General features: G+C 38.8%; 1 protein-coding gene across 1 annotated transcript in view; it reads right to left on the reverse strand.

Annotated features, from left to right (window-relative positions):
* Positions 1-27057, reverse strand: part of SPTLC3 (serine palmitoyltransferase long chain base subunit 3) — a 156494-nt gene that overhangs the window by 74814 nt on the left and 54623 nt on the right. Inside the window, exons 3-4 of the mRNA XM_021700666.1 lie at positions 23533-23687; positions 22753-22901 (exon numbers count right to left, since the gene is read on the reverse strand). Coding sequence (XP_021556341.1) covers positions 22753-22901; positions 23533-23687 — 304 coding nt within the window. The remainder of the gene's footprint in view (positions 1-22752; positions 22902-23532; positions 23688-27057) is intronic.

The raw sequence follows: 27057 nt of genomic DNA on the forward strand, positions 1-27057 counted from the left end.
AAAACCAACAGATAATCTGGTCTAACTCCAAAGTTCATGTTTTTACCACTCTGCTATTTTTATATGCTTATGCTCTGATTCCTTCTTATACACTATCTCTACGCCTTATTAAAAGAAAATAATAACGATCCTCATATCTTTCTGTTTGCCATCACTTTAACTTCTAGATCTGTAGTGTCCAATATGGTAGTCACTAGCTACATGTGGTTAGTGCAAAAGAGTTTTAAATTGCATTTAATTTTAGTTAGCTTTAAGCTTAAAAACTGAAGCACTGTAAAATATTTTCCACTGAACACAACTTTATTATTTGTGTAGGATTATATTCTACTTATTTCACTTTAAACACTGAAAATTTAGTGTCTGAATTGAGATATCCTATAAGAGTAAAATATACATTATTTTTTTTAAATTTTATTTTGTTATGTTAGTCACCATACAATGCATCATTAGTTTTTGATGTGGTGATCCACGATCCATTGTTTTCGTATAGCACCCAGTGCTCCATGCAGTATGTACCCTCCTTAATACCCATCACTGGGCTAACCAATTCCCCCTCTCCCCTCCCCTCTAAAACCCTGTTTGTTTCTCAGAGTCCATAGTCTCTCATGGTTCATCTCTCCCTCCGAATTCCCCCCCTTCATTTTTCCCTTCCTTCTCCTAATGTCCTCCATGCTATTCCTTATGTTCCACAAATAAGTGAAACCATATGGTAACTGACCTTCTCTGCTTATTTCACTGAGCATAATCTCCTCCAGTCCCATCCATGTTGATGGAAAAGTTGGGTATTCATCCTTTCTGATGGCTGAGTAATATTCCATTGTATATATGGACCACATCTTCTTTATCCATTTATCTGTTGAAGGGCATCTTGGCTCTTTCCACAGTTTGGCTATCGTGGACATTGCTGCTATGAACATTGGGGTGCATATGGCCCTCCTTTTCACTACATCTGTGTCTTTGGGGTAAATACCCAGGAGTGCAATTGCTGGGTCATAGGGTAGCTCTATTTTTAAATTTTTGAGGAACCTCCACACTGTTTTCCAAAGTGGCTGTACCAACTTGCATTCCCACCAACAGTGTAAGAGGGTTCCCCTTTCTCCACAACCTCTCCAACATTTGTTGTTTCTTTCCCTGTCCATATAAATTATTTTTTGAATGCTTAGTACAACAACAACAATAATAAGCTAATGTAAAATAGCTCATCAATATTTTTATATTGATTACATCTTGAGTGGTTTGATATACTTACATCTGAGTATTGGAGTGGTTCTAGAATACTATTTTGGATATTTTGGGTCAAACAAAACATATTATAAAATTAAGTTTACCTCTTTTCTTTAAACTTTTTTTTTAATGTGGCTACTAGAAATTTTAAATTCCACATGTGTCTTGCATTATATTTTTATTGGACAGTGCTGGGTACATGATAACACTTGGCAGAACATAAAAATGTACAAGCGGAGAGATATTGTAATTTGCAGCCACAGAACATAGAAGCAGATTTAACTCAGATTTAAATTAAAGGAATATTGTTAGCATATTCGGGACTACTATAAACATGCTTTTTTCAACCTAAGGATCAACATATTTTACTATACATAGTGTGATACCAGAATTTTATTAAATTGGCAAATTATCTTGCTTACTGTGCTCAAATGGTGAAGGGTTAAACTTGAGAAGGCATGGACTAGTGAGTTCAAAGAGTTATTTTGCATTTGATATGAAAGAGGACATTTCATGGATCATCTTTGTCCTTCCTGACTGGTCGCATTGTCATACAACAGATGGCTGGTGGCCTTTCTTCTCAATCTAGAATTCATTTACCTTCAGATTGTCAGAAACCATAGTAAAACAAGTGTTCTAGCAGAACAATTTTGGTGGGGTGGGGTGGGGAGTTAAAATTTTAAACTGTCATTTAAAACTTTATTATCTCTGCATCAAAGATAACAGAGAAAAAAGAAATACTAAAATTTAAAGATAAAACACGGGCACATAATCACTCATCAGATTTGTTTTTATCTAATGGAGACTGCATCCCAAAGGGAATGGCCCCAAGGATAGGTAGTGAATAGGCCATTGGCCTGGGCATGACAGCCTTGGGTTCTGGCCTCAGCTCTTCCACTAAAGAGTGGCCTCTGGCTACCTCTCCTCGAAGTTTCCAGGGAGATTGGGAGAGGTGCTGTTTTAGGCTTCCCTGATGTTGGGGGTGGTCTTTCCTCCACATAGAATGGTCTTCTTTAAGGTCCCACTCATTCTTTGACATCCACCTCATATGATGTCTTTTCTTAGATGCTGTTCTCAGTTTCCCCAGGCAAACTTGGTCATTTTCTTCTGAGATCACATACGCTTCATTACATAATGATTATAACACTTACTAAGTTGAACTTTCATGAGGCCATCTTCTCTACTACAGAAAGAGCCCTTGGGGTGCTGATACTGTGTATAGGATGTTCATCTTGGCAACCACAGAGTACACCCACAGTATAGTGCAGTACTCACACATAGTAGGTGCTTGTTGAGTTGTATGCTGTCTTTTGATGGAGAAAAAAGATAGGACTAAGCCCAGAGTAGGGGATGTCACAGGGAAGAAGGTCAAGAGGTCACATGATGCTAGGACAACAAGGTGATTAGGTAGTGAGCTCCACCTTGAAAACACCCATACTTGAAGAAGGCCTCCCGCAAGGATGGAGGGTGCCCAAATATTGCCACCTTGGTAAATTTCCCCATGAGCCTTTCCTTCCCAGAGAGTCAGGTGACAACTGCGTCCTGGCCCAGTCACCCAGAAATGATGAGTAGAACTTCACAGTGCGTATCTGGGATATCTTCCTCCACTTTCATCTTCCCCAAGTCTGCCATCCAGGGGTTTATCTATAACAGATGCTTCATTAAAAGTCCTTAGGATAACGTAGAATGTGTTGTAAGCAATCAAAGAGCCAACTAACTAGTAAGAAGTGGGTGTATCCAAGAACATCCTGAGAAAGTGCCCTGTGAGTCTTCATCATTAGCCCTGGCTTGCAGAGAGGAAGAAGAGAGGAAATGCTGGTGTCCATATTAGGTCTCCAGATCCAGCCTTCTTCTGGATTTCCAGTGGTCAAGTAGATAGTAAACTAATATTCAAATATACTTTTTTCTATGACCACATGTCTCACAGCTGAGTTATGAGTGGTTTTGCATCTAGGGGCTTATCTTCATTTGCAGAAAATAACAGTCCCCACTCCCAACCCCCATTTTTATAGAATTTCTCTGTTTGGTGTTCACAGCTCAAACTTAGTAAACAGATATGAGAGAGTCCCAGGATGGTTGGACATTTTCTACATCAGGAAGCCATACCTCTCAAAGTTAGACTGGGCTGTCTGGATGGGGTATTCATTAAGGAATACTGAAAAGTATGGCTCATTTGTATTAATTGAGAGCTGCTTTCCTCCTCCTGCTCTTCACACTGAAGAACTAAAAATGTAGGAAGACCTTGGGGAAACAAAACACTCACAAAAACTTAATGAGCTTGTTTCCTGCAAATATTCAGGCCAGATCCTAATTGGGTGGAGGTGCCTGAGTCATATCAAGTTGCAGTTGGTGGTCTGAGTATTTGAGTGGTTCTAGAAATTATATTCAACATTTTGTCTTTGTTATGTAAATATGGGAATTTTTTTTAATCCCAAGAAAGCACAGCTATAGTCTGAACCAAAGGTACAAATAAAGTCATAGTGATTTTTATTTCTCTTTCTCTCTGACTTTAGTATTTTTTTTTTTTTTTTTTATTTTTTGAAGGTCAATAACAGCCACAAACTGCCAGTGACAATGGATCTCCAAATTGCTATGTTGAGCCTACTTGTTCTCATCCTGGAGGTTTATTTATCAAATGGGATACTGAAAACCTGTTCAGTGGTATTTTCATGTGCCAAACACTGGGCTTGCTGTCATCAGTCAAATCAGTAAAAATCAGATGCAGGAGAAAATACCAATATTATGCTTATGGACTGTGTACTTCTGCTGGATTTTTATTGATACTGACTGGTTTATACTTTTTAGTCAGAACATAAAGACTGCTGGCCTTCAAACTGATGCTGACTAATAGTAGAGTGTGGGTGTTATTAACAAGCTTATTTCACCACCACCAATTCTTTCTGTTCAGCGCATGTGAAGACTATTTTCCAAACCGTGACTGTAGTCACTTTTTGTCCAGAATATCCTGTTTGTAGATTGTTTCTTAGACTTGATCTGGGAGCAGGCTGGCATTTCATGACAACCTGCCAGCAGACTCACCTGGCAGTTCCAATTGTGCCGTGGATATCAGCCCACATCTGAACCACTTTGCTTGAACTGGGGATGTGGATGTGGGAAGTTAGGGGTAGACATTGACAATGTCCTTGGTCTTCCTCAAGTTGAGGGATATACATAGGTGCCAATGTCAATGAAAGTTAATCTGTATTCTCAGTGTGTTTGGATATAACAAGATTTTTTGTCTAAATGAAGTAGAAGAGACTAAACTTTGATGTACATTGATGTGCACTAGATTTGGAAATCTGGACAATTGCTAATAAATCTAGAGGATTCTTCTTCCCAAGTTGCGAAGAGGCCAGGTACTTATCTACAACAGCAAACATTTTATGGAGGGCCAGAGAGAAAATAGTTCGGATTTTGTAGGCCAGATGGTCTCTGTTACAACTATGCAACTCTGCTACTATAAAGTGCAAGCAGTCATAAACTATACACAAAAGAATGGCTGTGGGTGTGTACCAATAAAACGTTATTTATGGATACTGAAATTTGAATTCCATATAATTTCACATGTTGCAAAATAGTATTCTTATTTTTATTTTTTCAACCACTTAAAATTGTAAAAACAATTTGTGACCTGCAGGCAGTACAAAAACAGGAGGCACCTGGAATAGTCTGGTGACACCCTTGATATGGATGGTCTCTGATTTTAGCTATGAACAGTATGGGGGTAGTGTCAAGACCTCTTTAGTGGGAATCAGGAGAACTGGTCTCTAGTTTTGACTTCTCAGCCTACTGACTGCAAAAACATTGATTGGCAGGTTATTAAAAAATCTCTAGGGTTCATGTATCTCATATTATGTTATTTTTGTGGGTGAGAAGATGGTGGAAAATCTACATATTCTGAAATTCTATGAGTTTCAACTTTGTTCAATCATCCCAGGTATTACCTTGCTGGCAAGTATTATACTTACATAAAATTATTGGGATATCTTGTTGAGTTGTTATGCTTGCTTGGCTTTGTTGAACCTACAAAGCCAAATCTGAACTTGCAGAAATATCTCTGCTAGTTGCAATTTGGCTGTGCTGTAATTTCTGTCATTGTCAAGCAAAGGGCAATTATCTTGTCAGAACTATAATGGGTATCAGGAAATTGCCAAAAGGCTTTCAGAAACAAAGATATACTTTCATTTTCCTACTCTCAAACAATTCCTCTGAGAGTCTGTTTCCTTTTAAAAATACTCTTAAAGGAAAATAAAGAGGCTTGAGAGAAATAGAATGAAATCTCATTAATCTGAATTTACAATAATTTGGTCAGAAAGGAACTGGCACTGTTTATGAAGAAGAGTTTTGCTGTTGTAAATTAAGAAGGTGAAACTAATTGACGTGGGGATCTTTACAGCTTATTTAATCTATCCACTGCTTTAGAGTATGTTTATGGCATTGATTTGCATAAAACTGTGTTAATTAAAATTGCTTTTTTTTAAAAAAAAGAAAAGATCTCTACTTGGTAGCAATTTTTTCGAAACTGCTTATTCTCATAGGAACTTGAAAGCCATAAGATGATACTTACTTGAAATTGCTTTAATTTAGACATTTTGTAGATTCAGGCTGGCCCCTTTTTCAATAGTTCAGACTAGTGATACTGTACATTTCCTGGATCTAGACACAAATATTTGAGAAAGAAACACAGAAAGAGCCTTGCTAATTTGAATGAAACGATAGCAGAAAACTTCAGGAAGATAAAGAGGGAGATGAATTATCAAATGATTTAAGACTATGTTCTCAAACTGAGAAATAGAAATTTCAGCAAATTGGTACATTACAACTAACATAAAAATCACATTTGAAACTTGGAAATGGAAAATAATTGCCCATTACATCCAGTCATATCAATTCCTAAGTTAATGTGTCCTTTCTGATGTTTTTAGGATGAAAATATTTGAAGGCTACTTCTGAAAATTGCAATTATAATTTGAATGAATATTCTCCACTAGACAGTTTTGAGGTGTGCTTACTCTTCAGGTTTCCCTGATGAGCTGAATCAAGCACAGGGCTTTCCTTCTCAAAGAAAGAAAAGTCTTCAAGTAGAGATGAGCTTTCCTTGGCACAGAAATAGTCTTGCGGCATTTCATGAGTTTGTTTTCTTAGAAGTGAACATCTAACTAACAGCTGCTAGCAGCACAAAGGACTTATAGAGCATAGGCATTCAAATAATTGTTAGTACACATCTGCTCTTAACCAGGAAAACCACCACCAAGAAACTAAACACCCTTGTAGAATAAAAGTGGGGGGAGGGGGAAGAAAGGAAACAAAAGTTTCTCTTCTGTTTGCCTGAGTTTAACCTTTCCTGGATTTGGAAATCTAGGGCAGCAATATGTGGCAGGATGCACTAAACAATCAAAATTAACTTGCTTCACTGATTTTCTGGCTTGTCTCTTACCTACTTTCCAGTTTTTATTTATAGACCTCATCCCCCAGGCATAGGTGGTATTCACTCCACAGAAAGTAAAAACCATTGCATTTTGGAAAATGTTTGACTAATTTGGTCAAAAAAGTCAGCCATGCTGGATAGTATCCATTGGTTCCCAAAGTGTAGTCCCCAGAGCTGCAGCATGGACATTACCTGGAAAGTCATTAGAAATGTGAGATCTTGGGTTCTATTCCAGCCAGGCTGAACCAGAAACTCTGTAGGTGGGGCCAACAACCTGTATTTTTCCAAGCCCTGTAGGTGATTCTGATGTAAGCTAAACTTTGAGAACCACTAGTGTAAGCTCAAGAATTCACATAGCCTGTGGCAGGTTCCCTTTGGGAACTGGAAAATTTGGTCAGTCTGATTCAGTGGGCAAGTCTTGGAAACGCCAGAACTATTTTCATAAGTCTGTGCCTTAATTTTAGACTCCATTGACTTTTAAGGAAATAATTAACTGGGGAAATATGAGCTCATTTCAGAAAAATCAGAAGATACTACAAAATAAAATATAACCATCTTTATCAATGCAAATATTCAAGTAAGATATATGTTTAAAAATGGACTCATAATAAACATACTGTTCTGTAACTTGTTTTATTCTCTTAACAATGTATTTTCAGTTTTCAGAAAATTGAAGACTAGGAAGGCATAGAGTTTATCTCAGGCCCTAGCTAGTTAAAGAAGAGAATGAAGATTTGAATCCAAGCAAACTAATTCCAGAGCCTTTGCTCTCAACCACCGTGCTAAGAAACTGCTTTATAATTTTGCATGGTTAAATAACATTATGTTAAACAGATCTACCAAATATATAATCAATTTCCTATTGTTGGAAACTTACTTATTTTTTCCCCAATTTTTACTATTATTAAGCATATTGCATTGATTATTCTAGATCATACATCTTAGAAAATTTATTCAAAATTTTAAGGCAAAATTTCTCAAAACAAAATTGCTGAGTTAAATGGCTTTCTGTTGATACATTTTCAAATTGCCTTCCAATGTACTCTATCAACAGTATATAAGGTGCCCTTGTCTTTTTTTTTAAGATTTTATTTATTTATTTGACAGAAAGAGAGAGAGCACAAGCAGGGGGAGAAGCAGACAGAGGGAGAAGCAGGCTCCCCGCCAAGCAGGGAGCCTGATGTGGGCCTCGATCCTAGGACCCTGAGATCATGACCTGGGCCGAAGGCAGACTATTAACCGACTGAGCCACCCAGGTGCCCAAGGGTACCCTTTTTTTTATTCCTTTGAAACTATGAGATATTATTATTTTTTAAAGATTTTATTTATTTTTTTGAGAGAGAGGGAACACCAGCAGGTGAAGGGACAGAGGGAGAGGGAGAAGCAGACTCCCTGCTGAGCAGGGAGCCCTATGCAGGGCTGGATCCCAGGACTCTGGGATCATGACCTGGACCGAAGGCAGACGCTTAACTGACTGAGCCACCCAGGCGCCTCTAATGGGATATTATTTCTTTTTAACTTTTGCCAATTAGGTGAAAAATGGTAACTCTGTGTCTTAATCATTCTTTGATTATTAATTATTATTTTCCACAGGTTCATTGGCCACTTATATTTCTTTTTTTTCCCCTTAATTGTTCATTTGTGTACTGGATCTACTTTTTAATGTAAAATTTTCATTACACTATAACATACATGTAGAAAAGGAAATAAATTGTAAGTACTGAGCCCTAAGAAGTTTCAAAAAGTGAACACACACACACACACATTACCGCATCATAAAAAACCCAACAACAATATAGACAGTACCCAAGAAGTCCTTTTGTTCCCCCTTCTGGTCACCATCTACTTCCTCTGAAGGGTAATTACTATCCTATGCATTCTCAGCAGCTATGATATTGCTCCCAAAGTGTTGACAATCTGTTCTTGGAGGAAGGGCAGATAACTTACTATGTATAAGGTACAGATATCCATGACCTACATAAACAGATATATACTTTATCTGCAATATTAAAATATCACAGGAGGGAGAGATAAAGAAAAGCTTGAGAAACATTATACAGTCCTGACTGTGCATGTTTTGCCTCTTGGCTTTCTCAAAATCTTGGCCCACTTCTTAAGTTGTGATGTTCTTTTTCTTCTGATCTGTAAGTCTTTACATGTTAAGAATGTTAACATTTTGTCTTATATTTTGCAAATAACTTTTTCTAATTTTGTTCCTCAACTTTTAACTTTGTTGACATGGTTTTTATGTAGAGAAGTTTAAATGCTTCATTTTGTTGGCTCTTTTCCCTTATGATTTCTGGAAGTGCTTTCTCTGGTTCTCTGGAGCACGAGGACACAGGAGACTACTGTCTGAATCAGGCTTGACTAATCTGAAGGGCAAGTAGTTGTGTCTGAGGTTGGAGTGGGAACAAGCTGTCTTTCCTCTAACAGGGAAGAGTGCCTGTTTTCCATGGACAAGGGTGGCCTGTGTTGCATGGAGTCAGCCTGGAAGTCATTTCAAATGGATCCCTCCCACTAAGAGGACATACTGCCAGGTAGGGTGACTTAGGTAAGGTGAGTTCCACTGGCAGTCATTATGGGTTATAGAATTGAAGGGTGATTATAAGTGACAAGCTAGAGAAGAGGATGCTGTGGGTGAATGTTTATGTCTCCCCAAAACTCATATTGGAAACCTAATGGCCAAAGCGATGGTAATAGGAGGTGGGGTCTTTGGGAAGTGATTAGGTCATAAAGACGGAGCCTTCATAAATAGGATTAGTGTCCTTATATATAAGGCCCCAGACAGCTGGCTCATCCCTTCCACCATGTGAGGGTACAACCAGAAGTTTGCACTATGGACAAGGGCCCTCACCTGACCATACTGGCAGCCTCCAGAACTGTGAGAAATGAACTTTGTTGTTTATCACCCAGTCTGTGATATTTTGTTACCGCAGCCTTAAGGGACAGAGAGGTTGCGCACATCAAAGGAGCTACAGCCTGAGGATCTTAACAGGGCCCTAACCAAGGAATGCATACAAGTGCATTTTGTATTTGAATTGTTGAGGTCGTTTTACTCTGTTCATTTGTTCATTCATTCATCACTTCCCTTATTCATTCAGTTTCCATTTTACTTATGTAGTTATTTCTGGTGGTGGTTGTTCTTATTTTTTATATTTCAATCTCAAATGCATTTGCAATTTACACAAGAGGAATTTACTGAGATATAATATGTGAGGTAGGGATCTAACTTATTTCTTTCTGTGATCAGTCAGTTATCATAATACTAAATATGACATAATTGGTCCTTTTCCAACTGATTTCAAAATTGTTCTTATTGTATACTAATGAGTATTCTAAGTTGTGTCTGTCTCTAGACTTCCATTTAGACTACCCACTCCTTCTCCCCATTTATTAATGTCATTGGGATGGTGTTCAACTCACATATTCATTTGAAGAAGTACTGATAGAAATATAACACCAGGTCATTCCCTTCTAGGATTTGTTATCTCAATTTTTTCAAGTCTTCTCTTAAGTCTTTTATGAAAGTTTTATAGTTTTCTTCAAATAGTTTCTAGATATCTTCAATGGAATTCCCTAGGTGTTTGTTAGTTTTGCTCATATTTATTAATAATATAATTTCTCCAATATATCTTCTGATTGCTAATTACTGACTTTACTATATGAATTTTAAAAGTTGCTAAGTCAAGCAGAGAAAGTCAATTATCATATGGTTTCACTTATTTGTGGAACATAAAGAGTAGCATGGAGGACATTAAGAGAAGGAAGGGAAAAATGAAAGGGGGGAAACTGGAGGGAGAGACAAACCATGAGAGACTATGGACTCTGAGAAACAAACAGGGTTTTAGAGGGGAGGAGGTGGGGGGGATGGGCTAACCCGGAGATGGGTATTAAGGAGGGCATGTACTGCTGGAGCACTGGGTGTTATACAAAAACAATGAATCGTGGATCACTGCATCAAAAACTAATGATGTATGGAGAGAGGAAAGATGGCAGAGGAGTAGGGGACCCTATTTCAACTGGTCCCCAGAATTGAGCTGGATATCTACCAGACCACTCTGAGCACCCACGAAACCAGCCTGAGATGTAAGAAGATCTGGATCTCTACAAACAGAATATCGCGGGTGGCTGGTTTTGAGGTACGAAGCGGGAGCCGTGATTCCACGGGCAGATATCAGAGGATAAACAGCAGCGGGAGGGAGCCTGGCCATGGGGATCCTACACCACCGGTGAGCGACAGCCTTGCGCTCTGGGGACGGGGCACAGACTTGTAGACCCATAGGGGTGGGGAAAGGACTTTAGGGCAGCCCCCGGGGCGGAAACCTGGAGCGGCGGGGGTCGTGTGGGCGAGTGGCTCCCAGTTTTAGAAGCACAAAGGGCAGAGACATACCCGACCTGGAGGCAGGACTGGGGGTGCTGCAGAGGGGCGCACAACCCAGGACACTGCAGTTATAGCAGCACGGACAGAAACAGAGACAGTGTGGCCTGGAGAGCTCACTGAAGAACAGACTGTGATCTCTCTGCTCTGAGGCAGAGGGTTGGAAATGGTCTCTTCTGCTCTGACTCATGGAAGAAACGCGGAAAGCCACCAGGGAAAGCTGCCAGAGAACAAAAGCCCCCAAAACTGATTCCCGCTGAGCCCATCTCCCACCACAGGGGGGCAGGGCAACTCCGCCCAAACAGGGTTGCCTGAGTAACAGTGCGGCAGGCCCCTCCTGCAGAAGACAGCCTGGGAAAACAAGAGGCCAGCAACCCTAAGATCCCAAGAAAACAGGTGCATCTCGCTTGGGTTCTGGTCAATAATTTGGACTCTATACATTCCCTCAACCACCCATCAACAGAATGACTAGGAGGAGGAACCCCCAAAATAGAAAAGACTCAGAGATTATGACTTATGCTGTAGATTTACAAATGGATGCAGATATAACCAAGATGTCGGAGATGGAATTCAGGCTAGCAATTGTGAAGACAATAGCTAGAATGGAGAAATCAATTAATGGCAACATAGAGTCTCTGAGGGCAGAAATGAAAGCTGAATTGGCAGAACTTAAAAATGCTATCAATGAGGTCCAATCCAATCTAGATAATCTAACAGCTAGGGTAAGTGAGGCAGAAGAACAAATAAGCGACATGGAAGACAATATAATAGATAAAAAGGGAAAAGAGGAGGCTATGGAAAAACAACTCAGAATCCATGAAAATAGAATCAGAGAAATAAGTGACACCATGAAGCATTCCAATGTCAGAATAATTGGAATCCTGGAGGAGGTGGAGAGAGAGAGAGGACCAGAAGATGTATTTGAGCAAATTGTAGCTGAGAACTTCCCTAATCTGGGGAATGAAACAAACATTCATGTCCTAGAGGCAAAGAGGACCCCTCCCACGATCAAGGAAAACAGGCCAACACCCCGGCATGTAATAGTAAAACTTGCAAATCTTAGAACCAAGGAAGCCATCTTAAGGGCAGTTAGGGGGAAGAGATTCCTTACGTACAGAGGGAGGAACATGAGAATAACGTCAGACCTATCCACAGAGACCTGGCAAGCCAGAAAGGCCTGGCAAGACATATTCAGGGTACTAAATGAGAAGAACATGCAGCCAAGAATACTTTACCCAGCAAGGCTGTCATTTAGAATGGATGGAGAGATGCAGAGCTTCCACGACCAGCAGAAACTGAAAGAATATGTGACCACTATGCCGGCCCTGCAAGAAATATTAAGGGGGATTCTATAAAAGGAGAAAGACCCCAAGAGTGACATACAACAGAAATTAACAGGGACAATCTATAAAAACAACGTCTCCACAGGCAACATGATGACAATTCATTCATATCTTTCAATAATCACTCTCAACATGAATGGCCTAAATGCTCCCATAAAACGGCACAGGGTTGCAAATTGGATAAAAAGACAGGACCCATCCATATGCTGCCTATAAGAGACTCATTTTGAACCTAAAGATACATCCAGACTGAAAGTGAAGGGATGGAGATCCATCTTCCATGCCAGTGAATCTCAAAAGAAAGCTGGGGTAGCAATTCTTATACCAGACAAATTAGATTTTAAACTAAAGTCTGTAATTAGAGACACAGAAGGACACTATATCATTCTTAAATGGTCTATCCAACAAGAAGATCTAACAATTGTAAATATCTATGCCCCCAACATGGGAGCAGCCATCTATATAAGCCAACTGTTAACCAAAATAAAGAGTGATATTGATAACAATATGTTAATTGTAGGAGACCTCAATATTCCACTCTCAGCAATGGACAGATCATCTAAGCAGAAAATCAACAAGGAAACAAGAGCTTTGAATGATACACTGGACCAGATGGACCTCATAGATATATACAGAACATTCCACCCTAAAACAACAGAACACATTCTTCTCGATCGCACATGGAACTTTCTCCAGAATAGACCACATATTGGGTCACAAATCAGGTCTCAACTGATACCAAAAGATTGAGATTATTTCCTGCATATTCTCAGACCACAATGCTTTAAAACTGGAACTCAATCATAAGAAAAAATTTGGCAGAAATTCAAACACTTGGAAGCTAAAGACCACTCTGCTCAAGAATGTTTGGGTCAACCAGGAAATCAAAGAAGAACTTAAACAATTCATGGAAATCAATGAGAACGAAAACACATCGGTCCAAAACCTATGGGATACTGCAAAGGTGGTCCTAAGGGGGAAATACATAGCCATCCAAGCCTCACTCAAAAAAATAGAAAAATCCCGAATTCACCAACTAACTCTACACCTTAAAGAACTAGAGAAAAAGCAACAAATGATGCCTAAGCCATGCATTAGAAGAGAAATCATTAAATTAGAGCAGAGATCAATGAATTAGAAAACAGAAACAGAATAGATCAGATCAACGAAACTGGAAGTTGGTTCTTTGAAAGAATTAATACGATCGATAAACCACTAGCCACACTTATCCAAAAGAAAAGATAAAGGACCCAAATTAATAAAATTATGAATGAAAGGGGAGAGATCACGACTAACATGAAGGAAATAGAAACAATTATTTGAAATTATTATCAACAACTATATGCCAATAAACTGAGCAATCTGGATGAAATGGAGGCTTTCCTGGAAAGCTATAAGCTGCCAAGACTGAAACAGGAAGAAATTGACAACCTGAATAGGCCAATAACCAGTAACGAGATTGAAGCAGTGATCTGAAACTTCCTAAAAAACAGGAGTCCAGGGCCTGATGGATTCCCTGGGGAATTCTATCAAACATTCAAAGAAGAAATAATACCTATTCTATTGAAGCTGTTTCAAAAAATAGAAACAGAAGGAAAACTTCCAAACTCATTCTATGAGGCCAGCATTACCTTAATCCCCAAACCAGGCAAAGACCCCATCAAAAAGGAGAATTTCAGACCCATATCCCTGATGAATATGGATTCCAAAATCCTCAACAAAATCCTAGCTAATAGGATCCAACAATACATTAAAAGGATCATCCACCACGACCAAGTGGGATTTATCCCCGGGATGCAAGGGTGGTTCAACATTCTCAAATCAATCAATGTGATAGAATGTATTATTAATAAGAGGAGGGAGAAGAACCATATCGTCCTCTCAATTGATGCAGAAAAAGTATTTGACAAAATGCAACAACCTTTCCTGATTAAAACACTTCAGAGTATAGGGCTTCTGGGTGGCTCAGTCGTTAAGCATCTGCCTTTGGCTCAGGTCATGATCCCAGGGTCCTGGGATTGAGCCCCGCATCGGGCTCCCTGCTCTGCGGGAAGCCTGCTTCTCCCTCTCCCACTCCCCCTGCTTGTGTTCCCTCTCTCGCTGTCTCTCTCTCTGTCAAATAAATAAATAAAATCTTAAAACAAAACAAAACAAACAAACAAAAACTCTTCAGAGTATAGGGATAGAGGGAACATTCTCAAGTTCATAAAATCCATCTATGAAAAACCCACAGTGAATATCATCCTCAATGGGGAAAAACTGAGAGCCTTTCCCTTAAGATTAGGAACACGTCAAGGATGCCCACTCTTGCCACTATTGTTCAACATAGTACTAGAAGTCCTAGCAACAGCAATCAGACAACAAAAAGAAATAAAAGGTATTCAAATTGGCAAAGAAGTCAAACTCTCTCTTTTCGCAGATGACATGATACTTTATGTGGAAAACCCAAAAGACTCCACCCCCAAATTACTAGAGCTCATATAGCAATTCAGTAATGTGGTAGGATACAAAATCAATGCACAGAAATCAGTTGCTTTCTTAGACACTAACAACACAACTGTAGAAAGAGGAAATTAGAGAAATGATTCCATTTACAATAGCACCAAAAAACATAAGATACCTCGGAATAAACCTAACCAAAGAGGTAAAGGACCTATATTCTAGAAACTACAAAACACTCATGAAAGAAATTGAAGAAGACACAAAAAGATGGAAAAATATTCCATGCTCATGGATCGGAAGAATAAACATTGTTAAAATGTCTATGTTACCCAGAGCAATCTATACCTTCAATGCCATCCCAATCAAAATTCCAATGACAGGGATGCCTGGGTGGCTCAGTTGGTTAAGTGTCTGCCTTCGGCTCAGGTCATGATCCCAGGGTCCTGGGATCGAGTCCTGCATCGGGCTCCCTGCTCCGTGGGGAGCCTGCTTCTCCCTCTGCCTCTCCCTCTCTCTCTCTCTCATGAATAAATAAAATCTTAAAAAAAAATTCCAATGACATTTTTCAAAGTGCTGGAACAAACAATCTTAAAATTTATATGGAATCAGAAAGACCCCGAATCACCAAGGAAATATTGAAAAAGAAAACAAAGCTGGGGGCATCACGTTGCCCAATTTCAAATTATATTACAAAGCCATGATCACCAAGACAGCATGGTACTGGCACAAAAACAGACATATAGACCAATGGAACAGAATAGAGAACCCAGATATGGACCCTCAAGTCTATGGTCAAATAATCTTTGACAAAGCAGGAAAAAACATGCAATGGAAAAAAGTCTCTTCAATAAATGGTGCTGGGAGAATTGGACAGCCACATACAGAAGAATGAAACTCGACCATTCTCTAACACCATGCACAAAGATAAACTCAAAATGGATGAAAGACCTCAATGTGAGACAGGAATCCATCAAAATCCTAGAGGAGAACATAGGCAGTAACCTCTTTGACATCGCCCACAGCAACTTCTTTCAAGATACATCTCCAAAAGCTAATGAAACAAAAGCAAAAATGAACTTTTGGGACTTCATCAAGATAAAAAGCTTCTGCACAGCAAAGGAAATAGTCAACAAAACAAAGAGGCAACCCACAGAATGGGAGAAGATATTTGCAAATGACACTACAGATAAAGGGCTGGTATCCAAAATCTATAAAGAACTTCTCAAACTCAACACCCAAAAAACAAATAATCAAGTCAAAAAATGGGCAGAAGATATGAAAAGACACTTCTCTGAAGAAGACATACAAATGGCTAACAGACACATGAAAAAATGTTCATCATCATTAGCCATTAGGGAAATTCAAATCAAAACCACATTGAGATACCACCTTACACAGTTAGAATGGCAAAAATGGACAGGGAAAGAAACAACAAATGTTGGAGAGGTTGTGGAGAAAGGGGAACCCTCTTACACTGTTGGTGGGAATGCAAGTTGGTACAGCCACTTTGGAAAACAGTGTGGAGGTTCCTCAAAAAATTAAAAATAGCTACCCTATGACCCAGCAATCGCACTCCTGGGTATTTATCCCAAAGACACAGATGTAGTGAAAAGAAGGGCCATATGCACCCCAATGTTCATAGCAGCAATGTCCACGATAGCCAAACTGTGGAAAGAGCCGAGATGACCTTCAACAGATGAATGGATAAAGAAGATGTGGTCCATATATACAATGGAATATTACTCAGCCATCAGAAAGGATGAATACCCAACTTTTACATCAACATGGATGGGACTGGAGGAGATTATGCTAAGTGAAATAAGTCAAGCAGAGAAAGTCAATTATCATACGGTTTCACTTATTTGTGGAACATAAGGAATAGCATGGAGGACATTAGGAGAAAGAAGGGAAAAATGAAGGGGGGAAATCAGAAGGAGAGATGAACCATGAGAGACTATGGACTTTGAGAAACAAACTGAGGGTTTTAGAGGGGAGGTGAGTAGGGGGATGGGTTAGCCCGGTGATGGGTATTAAGGAGGGCACGTATTGCATGGAGCACTGGGTGTTATACGAAAACAATGGATCGTGGATCACTACATCAAAAACTGATGATGTATTGTATGGTAATTAACATAACATAATAAAATTAAAAAAAAAACTAATGTATTGTATGGTGACTAAAATAACATAATAAAACAAAATAAAAAAATAAATAAAATAAAAGTTGGTCTACATGCGGTAGGTCTTTATTAAGTTTTTTATTGGATATTTATTTCCAATAAATTTTTGATTATTCAAATATGTAAATTGGAAGAAAGTAGACCCAAGCTCTGTTCTTCCTGCTCAGCTTCCTCTCATATTGATGGTGGCCCCATGAAGAGCCCCTGCAGAGGTCTCCTTTGCTCCTCACAGATCACAGTTTGAAAACCAGAGAGGTGAACAATCAGATTATCTACAAATAATGGTTAGTTTACCTCTTATTATGCCTATACTTCTAATTATGTCACATGGTAGTTATTCAATAAGTATTTATTGACTTAAAGAATGAAAAATGAAATTATGTTGTCTAGTACTTCCACAGGTTATTAAAAACGGTGGATAAACGCATCTTCACCTTTTTTTCTGACTTTAAGTGAAAGTTTCTAGTATCTCATCACAAAATATGGCACAGTCTCTTTGTTTTTATTTTTAATTTTTTTTATTAACATACAATGTATTATTTGTTTCAGGGTTACCGGTCTGTGATTCATCAGTCTTACATAATTCACAGTGCTCACCATAGTACAGTCTCTTTGTTTGAAGTAGGTGTTTTTATTGCATTCTGGAATCTCCTATTTTTATTCTATTAAAATTTGTATTAGGAACGGATACTGAATTTTATAAATGCTTTAGTGTCACCTATCAAGATAATCATAGGTTTTCTTCTAGGATTATTCAATGTTATGAATTGCCTTATTATTGAGCTAACTATCCTCATAGTTACTGAAATGAACTACTTGATCATGGTATCTTGTTATTTGAGTACACTGTTTGATTTGCAATGTCAATTCCTTATACACGTTTTTTCACTAAGTGCTTGTTTGTCAAACTTTGTTCAGCTGTTGCCAACTCTTGTTGCTGCTCACCGGAATCACCTCAGCCCAATAGAAATTATTCTTCTCTAATTAATAAGTTTCTGTTTTTATTTTTAATAATTCAATACTTTTGCTTACCTTTTACTCCTTACTGCATGGGTAGCTTAGTTTGCTAGCTTCAATCTTTCTTCTTTAGTAAAGTAAGACTATATATTTTCCTCTGATTACACAATTAGCTGGACCCTATGGTGTTCTCACAGTTGTTAGTTTCTAAATATGATGTAAATGTAATTTCATTTCCCTTTTGATTCAAGAGTCTCTTAGGAAAGGGCTTTAAAACCTTCCAGAGATTTTTTTAAAAAGGAACTGTTTCTAATTTTATTATTTACTTTTAGCTTTAGTTCACTGTGATCCAAGAATGTGACTTATGTAAATTCCACTTTTCAGAATCTAATGAGATTTTCTTTGTGGCATAAAATATAGTAAATTTTTGTGAAAATTCAGTAGGTATTTAAAAAGATGAAGTATACTGGTAATATGTTTTAAGGCTCTTAATTCAATATATAAATATTAAATGGAAGTCAGTAATTGCATTGTTAGTGTCCTTTGTGTTTTATATCTTCCTTTCCTCCTTCACTTCCTCCTTCCTTCCTTCCTCCTCCCCTTCCTTCCCTCCCTCCCTCCTTCCTTTCTACCCTCCTTCCTTCTCCTTTCTTCCCTCCTTCATTCCTTCTTTCCTTCCTTCCTTCCTTCCTTCCTTCCTTCCTTCCTCCCTCCCTCCCTCCCTCCCTCCCTCCCTTCCTTCCTCCCTCCCTTCCTTCTTTCCTTCTTTACTTTTCAAGGACTGGAAGGTACTTTGTGGTCTCCTATCACTATTTTATTTGTCTTGCTTTTGTTTATAATCAGCCTGTAGAATGTTAAGTTGACCCACATGATTTTCAAAGCCTCTCATAATTCATTCTCCTAATTTCCAGGTGTACAGAAAAATAACAGCCATCAGTGTTTGCACTGTGTTACTTGATGCATAGAGGATATAGGACTTGAATCTGTCTTCATTATGGGCTCTCCACATAATTTTTATAAGGTGAGTCTCTTCCTATGTTTAATAACAACTAATAACTTTAAGCTAATCTTCTGCTTTCCTTTTTGTTTGCATTTGTACCACACATTTATGTTGTTTATTTTTTAAAGTTTCAGCTTGTTCTTTATTTTTTGGCTTAATATGAAGAAGAACAAGCAATTATGCATTTACTTTGCCTCAGGGGCTGCTGCATTACATTTTTCATTGTCCAACCAACATATTCAGACAAACACCTTCCACATACAGAAAAATTAAATAGTTTTTTTTTCAGATAAAGAAATTCAAAGAAATTCAAAAATTCAAAAATTCAAAGAAATTCAAAGATCAAAATTATGTGGAAATACCTTGCATAATGGAGATATTACTGATTATTGTTTTCTGTTAATACTCAGACATCATGAACAATTCTCAATCCTGGTGCTGAAAATCTAAAAATCCATGTAATTTTAGAATCTGTGAACAGTTATTCAAGTGATTTTGCAGCTAAAAATCTGGAAGCAAGCCACCTTAAAAAGAGGATATTGAGCAGCAGTCTCTTCAACTTTTGATAAGCTGTTCAGTCTAGAGTTCACTAGTTCACAACGTAATATCACACACAACAATACTCAAAGATTTCTAATCTTTCACAGCACATTAAGAAAGTTATTAGGAAAAACTAGACTGTAATTACCAAAGATATGACATATGGCACACAATTTGAAGGAGACAGCCCAGATCAAGGAGAATTCTAATAAAAATGCACCCATGAATATAGAGGATAAGAATTAAAGATGTGTCAGGCATTTTAAATGGTTGATTATGACTCCAAATTTCCATTTCACTCTGCCGCATATTTAGGATATCAAAAAAATGCACCATCCCTTCCATCAGCCTATGGAAAGTTAAATTGACCACGAGACAGTCAAAGGCTCCCTTAATTCTGTATGTCAGTAATTTTTAGTTGTACATGAAAATAACAGCAGCACATCATTCCACATGTTAAAAACAGCATTTGCAATTCTGTATGTATGTGTCTGGAAATGTTTCATTCCTTACAGCTCAGCTGTATTTCAGGCTCAGTCCTAGCCTTTGCAGATGCAGACTGGACACACAACTTTATTCTAGAGCTCTTTGTTTGTTGTGCTTTTTATTGAACTGACTTCCCTCTTGGGCACTGAGTTCATTTTAGTGGTGGTTGCAGCAGGGAGGTGAGAACCAGATGTCTGGCTGGGACTTACCTTTCTACTTTTCATCCTTAGGAATAACTTAAATTTACTTGTATTTGTTTGTGATTAAAGCATGTAGCTGAGTTTGGGTTTTTGGCAAAATCTCAGTCCTTTTCTTTCAGTGGGCAAATATGTTCTTCTCACATATTTTTGGCCAAGATACTGTGTGTGGTCTTCTATCCTTTCACTGTGCTTTAAATACTTCCTCTTGATTTCTTTTTTGTTTAATTTCCTATTTTGTAATATGATTTTTGTGTGTTTTTCCCTCTAGAACATTGGAAACTATTTTTAAAAGCTCTGGGAAAGTACTCAAGTGATTAAATGTTCCTAAACTTTTACTTTGGGCTCCTCAAGGAGCATTTTTGGTTGTTAAATTGGTAAGTCTCTATATTCTCAAATTTTCACTGACAGTCCGCTGGCACTGTTCAACATTTTCTTAAGACTAGATAGCTTATGCTTTCTAAAAGTTATTTGTATGTCTTGAAATAAGTGGCATTCAAAATTATGCTACTAATTCTTGTATGCTATGATAAGGTTACTGCTTATGTTGCACAATACTTTAAAATGCACCCCGTTTACTTCTTTATTTTCTGACTGCTCATATCCATCCTTGTTATCAATTCTTCTGTTTGCTTAAAATTAGTGTGGGTGGCTTTTATTTTGCTCTCTTACTGTTTCCTTGAAAACTGTTAAAATCTTCCTGGAGCTTGAGCCAGAGACTAAGTGAAGCAGGTAAACATTAAAAGTCTAGCCATTCAGAAGGCTGAGGAAGTGGAGAAAGAACTTAGGCTGCAGGCAGTTGAAACTATGATTTTCATCTCTGCCTGGCTTCTCTGGTTCATTGAGTCTGCAGAATCAGGAACTCCTATTCCATATCTGGCTTCCATAGGAAGGAAACCATTGTCTGTATCAGGTTTAGCTTCTGCTGGCTGTGACTGAAGAGGGTTTAACAATCCTGGTGTTGGGTATCACCAGCACCAGAGGAAATATCCCCAAAGCTTACTGACTCCATATCTTTTATGACTGGGGGTAGTCTTCCAGTCTCTGCCCCATCCCAAATGGGGTATCATGGATGACCCAGTTCTGCTAAGTGAATTAGAACCTTCCTTCTGCATTCTGCTCATATCTGCAGCCCTCCAGCCTCAAAATGAATATAAGTAAGATGCCTTTCTTAAGAAATCTGGTCAACCAGTTATAAACTCAGGAGCTTTCGCTAAATGTTAACTGAATATGTGGATTAAAAAAGTTACTTTGTTCAACTTAAATTGTTCTTTGTTGCATGGGTTTTTAATGCTCTTTTGTCAACTGGATATCTAAGAGGGGCACGTGGCTCATTTTTCATTAATGGTCAATCCCTTTTTAGTAGATTTACCTTGGGTTCTTAGACTGGCCTGAAACTGACATGGTAAACCATGCATATATCATTCTGGGTGGGAAACTGCTGTCTTAGAAGAAGCTAGCTAGACTGGGAGTTAGTATGATTAACAAGCCACTGGGGGGACATCACTTAGTCACTATGATCCTATTTTTTCCTCTAGAAGATGAAATAACATCACCTGTGCTGCCTCCTTGAGCAGAGGACTTTTGTGAGGAATAAATGAGATGACATATAAGAAAACACTGTGTCAGGAATAGCAAGACACTCTATAGGAGGAAGCTTGCGTCACTCTTTCTCCCTGAGGTGGAGAGGACCAGAAGTTTCCTTCTCACAGATTTCACTCCTTTGAATAAGAGAAAAATGTTTCAGCTAAAAGAGAAACAAATAGGCAGTCTGTTTCACCTTGCCCATTCATTCATCATTCACTCATTCATTCAACATGACAGACAACAAGGCCAATTCAATCCCTCCCTTCGTGAAGCTTATGTTTTAGTAGCAGTGATGGGCAATATCCAAATACAAAAGTAAGATCAGTGATGGACATCATTAGAAAGAGCAAAATCTAAACAAAAAGTTGTTCAATGGATATACAATTTCAGTCATGCAAGATGAGTAAGTTCTAGAGATCTGCTGTACAACATTGTGTCTATAATTAATACTGCATCGTGCACTTTAAAAATTCATTGAAAGGGTAGATCTCATGTTAAGTGTTCTTACCACAAAAAGCAGGGACACAAAGAAACTTTCCAAGGTGATGGACGTGTTTATTACCTTGATTGCGGTGATAGTTTCAGAGTGTATTTATATGTCTAAGCCCATCAAATTGTATAAATTAAGTAAGTACAGTTTTTAACAATATCAGTTATACTTCACTAAAGCTGTTTTAAAAAAAAGAAGTGTGGGAAGGATCCAGAAAAGGGCCAGATGGAAGAGGCACAATAGTTGCTATTTTAGGTAATATGGTCTAAAGAAAGATCTCTTTTTATTTTTTCTGGAGAATTAAAACCTGTAATTAATAAACTGCCTGGCAAGAGCATAATATTTGAAATTTCCAAAAAGACCTTCAGATACCTTTCTCATTTTGCAATTTATAACAGCTTTTTGAGGTACACAGTCTAGATATGGTCTAGGTTTGAGAAGTTGCCACAAAGAATCTGAGACCCAGCTGGACAAAATTTCAAAATGGTGAACATACATACCCATTTCATGTCTGGTGCTGGCCACACCCAAGCCATACTCCTCTAAAACATCCTTTACTGTCCTCATAGATTCATCGTAACTAGCAGCCAGGCCAAGGAAGTTATATGAGCCCATGTTGATGACATCTTTGATGATTCTTCCAGTGAACCTGCAGAGAGAAGACCACAAAGGGCTTTCTCATTTAACATCATCCTAGTGCCCCATAAAAGACTCTTACAAGGAGATCTTGGGTCTGTCCCCAATCATATATTTTCTTTTTCCTTTCTGATGTGAATTGCTGTCAACACAAAATGGTCTGCCCTTGGAAGACAGTAACCCCAAAATGAAGCTGGGCAGAGCATTGGAAAAAGGTATCACAAGGCATGGAGTATTATTTAGCCCTGGTTTTCCTTGGGTGCTCACTTCTGTGATACCTGTGTTCTTGTTAAAATTCCAGCAAGAACTTTCTAGGTGAGGAAGAGCCATGATCATCACTGTCTCCTTCAGCAAGATGTAGGGGGGTATAATTTGTCAATAAGGCTGAAAAGGCTCTTCCTGGCTGGCTCTGTGTATCCTGCACTTTCTGACACAGGTTTTATTTTAATCTAACATAGCCACCCTTAGCAGCTGAATTACCGTGACTTCCTTCACTGGAATTATGAGGGCTTGCAAAGGCCTCAGTGATGGAAGACCAGCAAATTCCATGGTTTGGTGTTCATCATTTCTGTAATTTGGTGCCCATACTAGGATTTCCTGGGAAGGATTTCTTTCAACCAAGCCCCTCCAGTAGGCTGCCTCACCTAAATGTCCAGTTGTAGTCATCCGACACCCTCTCCATCACATCAAACCGAGACCCTGGGGCACTGCAGATGGGCCGGTTCCAGTTGTCTCTGATTCTCATGTACAGGTTCCGCGTGTAAAAATTCTCAAAGTTTTGATAAAGCGGCACAAAATCCTGTTACAACAGAGGCAGTAGTTTATCTTTGGTCTCCTGCTTTTTGTATTTTATTTGCAATTGAAGGCTGGAAGAGCCATGCAAATAGTCCACCTGCAAATAGTTTTGGTGCAAGGGCCTATAGGTAAGGGGACATGTGGGTCCACAAAGAACTCTATGAGGCCTCCATCCCTAAAGAACTTACATTTTAGAGGAAGGAAGTAAAAAATATGGCACAGAAAGGTAGCAAAGATAAAGGCAACACAAGATAAGTCCCCAAATGAGTGGTGGACCCAATGAATCCCCGCAGGATTCCATCTGAAAAGTAACAATAGATGTGTATGTCAAAGGAGTTTAGCTGGAGAAAAGTGGTTGGATGATAATTGGTCTTAACTTTTTTGAACATGAATATCCCCACTCATGTTTTCAGAAATGTGGGTGAACTTGATCTTGGACCTATTGGCAAAACTCTTGGCAGTTGGCTGGCTGTCATATAGCCGAGGGCCTAGAAACTGAGTTGATGAACTTGTGGAGGCACATGGCTTCTCCCACAGTTGAAGTAACAGTGCTGTTTTGCTGTATAAAATGTAAGCCATCTTAAGGGGTTTGCAATCCAGCTGAGGCTCAAAGCAAAACATAATCTAACTTTTGGTCATCTAACTCTTAATAGTACAAGGCAGAAAATACAAAACCTTGGTCTAAGCCAAGTACTTTGGGCATTTGCAAGATTAGAATGAGAGGGAGAGTCACATCTTGCTGGAGGAATCAAGGAGGTCTACCTAGGAGGGGTCTTGAAGCTGGGCACTGAAGGTGGAATGAGATTGCTTTGGGCAGGAATGCTTGGAGAGGGCACTCAGGCTGAATGGGTCTGTGCTGGAAGTGTAGGGTGTTTTTGAGGAGAATGAGTAAAAATAAAACATAAGGCAGATCTTGTCACTCTGCTCTAATCTATAATGGCTCCCTCCCCACTACTATTCCCTGTGGTGTGTTAAGGTGGCAATATCCAGTTGGGCACAGAAAGTGGGACCTTTAAGGGTCTGGATGAAGAACTCACACATTATTCTGGACTCAATAGGGAACCACTGAATGACCAGGAGGGAGCTTTCTTATTCTCCCATCCTTTTTGAGTTCTTTGGTCTCCTTCCTATTATGGAATAAAGCTAATTTCCTGAGGGAACAAGGAGGACCAGGGCTAAGGCTTTGTGGAAGACCTTCTTGTGCTACTGGTTTGGCTTACTCATCTCTTGAGCTGATCCATTCCAGAGGAAAATATATAGAATCTGCAGGCTTTGGTGGCTGGTGGTTGCAGCCAAGCCACAGTCTGTTTTGCCACATCATTAGGTTTTCAGTGGCAATGGCATCATTTCTGGGGAGGGAGTTGTGATTATCTTTAAAAAAGAATGTTTATAACCACAACCCCAGCGCATAACTGGGGACTATCTATTGCATGCAAATTTGGAGGATGAAAAGGGCAACTTTACTGGTTACATCTGTAAGTTGAAAATTTTCATACCAAATGTATTTGTCCTCTAATAGCTAAGTATCCTGATAGAAGTTTTAGTAAGATTTAAAGCTACAAAGCTATGATAATTATATCTGTTTATGTTCTAAGAGGGAAATGGACATATTTTTGAGAGAAAAGGAGATTGTATAATTTTAGGAAAATCTTTTCCAAATGATTTCTTCTTCTTTTTTTTTTTTCAAATTGTTTACTGACTTATGGATTACTCCATATCCCCAAATGTTATTTGTGTCCTTCTATTTCTAATTTCTTATTCCTTAATTGAAATGACATATAAATTATACTATCAAGAGAAAATAGAGAAGTAGGTCTGTAAGTACTATTTTTAGACTCTGAATGGAATTTTAGTTTTAGATTTTTTTGAGAAATCTTACTCAAAATAAAGTTAACAGTTGGTTTAGGTAAAACACTTGGCTTTAGGTAGGAAAACCAAAATACTATGTCTACAATATTAAAACAAAATTAATTTTTTTAAAAAAATTATTTATTTATTTATTTGCTAGACCCTGAGAATGAGAGAGCACAAGCAGGGGGAATGGCAGAAGGAGAGGGAGAAACAGAGCAGGGAGCCTGATTCTGGGCTTGATCCCAGGACCTTGGGATCAAAACCTGAGCTGAAGGCAGATGCTTAACTCACTGAGCCATGCAGGTGCCCCCCTAAATTAATTTCAACATAGAACCACAAGATGCACAGGATACCAGGGCAGGGGGGACATAGACGTTGTAGAGTTCAAGCACCCATTTGACGTGTGAGGAAAATCAGACCCAGCAAGGTGAGTGACTTGAACTCTGGCCAGCCTCTGGCTTCATTCACTTTCCCAGCAGTCATTTCAGAGTGACTTCAGGCTGGCACCTTCCCCACTTGTGCAAGCTACCCTCCAAAACTCCAGTTAAAACAAAAACCATGACCCACAATATGGAAAGCTAAGGCCAACAGTTTGCCAGACCATGGAGGAATGTCCGCTCATCTTTAGGAACTTGGCAGTTACTTGAGGAAACAACCTAGGGCATTTCATCATTGAGCCTCATAAAGATATGCTATCATGGCCTCTTGAGGGAAGGTGAGAAAATACTCCATCTTGCCCAAACTTTCTGGCTCCTGGCTCAGAGATCCAGATTTTCTATCTATGAGGAAATGGGCAGCCAGCTTTTTATTGAGACAAATGCTTTGAAGGCAAGATACAGGGATTCTAACCTATTCTGTGGGATCAGAGAAGACTTTGTAGTAGGGAATGATCTTCATTTCAATATAATTTTTTAGTAATTAAGTACCTGAAACTTCTCTGTCAAAGGGATAGGCCAGTTCTTTTTTTTAACCATGCAGAGCCATTTCTTTGTGAGTGGTGTGAGTTCTAACCCAGATCTGAAACACAAGTTCAGCAGTCTATGTGTCCCTGAGAGGGAACTACTTAAATTCAAGGTCTGGTTTGGGTAAGAATTGCCTTCTTTTGCGGCATTGTCCTGCTCTTCCTCTGCACCTGTGACGCTTCCTGCCTCTGCATGGGTGTATTTTCACCCCACCCCATTCCTTTGAGTACAGTGAGGTTTCTTCAGGAGCAATCAACACCTTCCGAAGGTCAATGTCCTCTAATCTCAGGTAAGCCTCCCACAGCATTTTTGTTATACCAGAAAATGAAACTGGACTAGATATTGCAAAAACAGGAGCACTGCAATAGGACATACCTTTATCTATCTGTAGATACAACTTGTCACTTGGCCTACTCACTATCTTTATTTTTCTTCCTGACACAAATGGCTAGATGTGAGAGTGAAACTTGGGCCAAAAGGACAAAATCATTTTGGAGGGTGGGGTGTAGGAGTGTTGAGCAAAATCCAAAAATGCAGCCACAAAAATGTCTTTGTTTCTAC

The sequence above is a fragment of the Neomonachus schauinslandi genome, chromosome 10 (genome assembly GCF_002201575.2).
Source record: "Neomonachus schauinslandi chromosome 10, ASM220157v2, whole genome shotgun sequence".
NCBI classification, from domain to species: domain Eukaryota; kingdom Metazoa; phylum Chordata; class Mammalia; order Carnivora; family Phocidae; genus Neomonachus; species Neomonachus schauinslandi.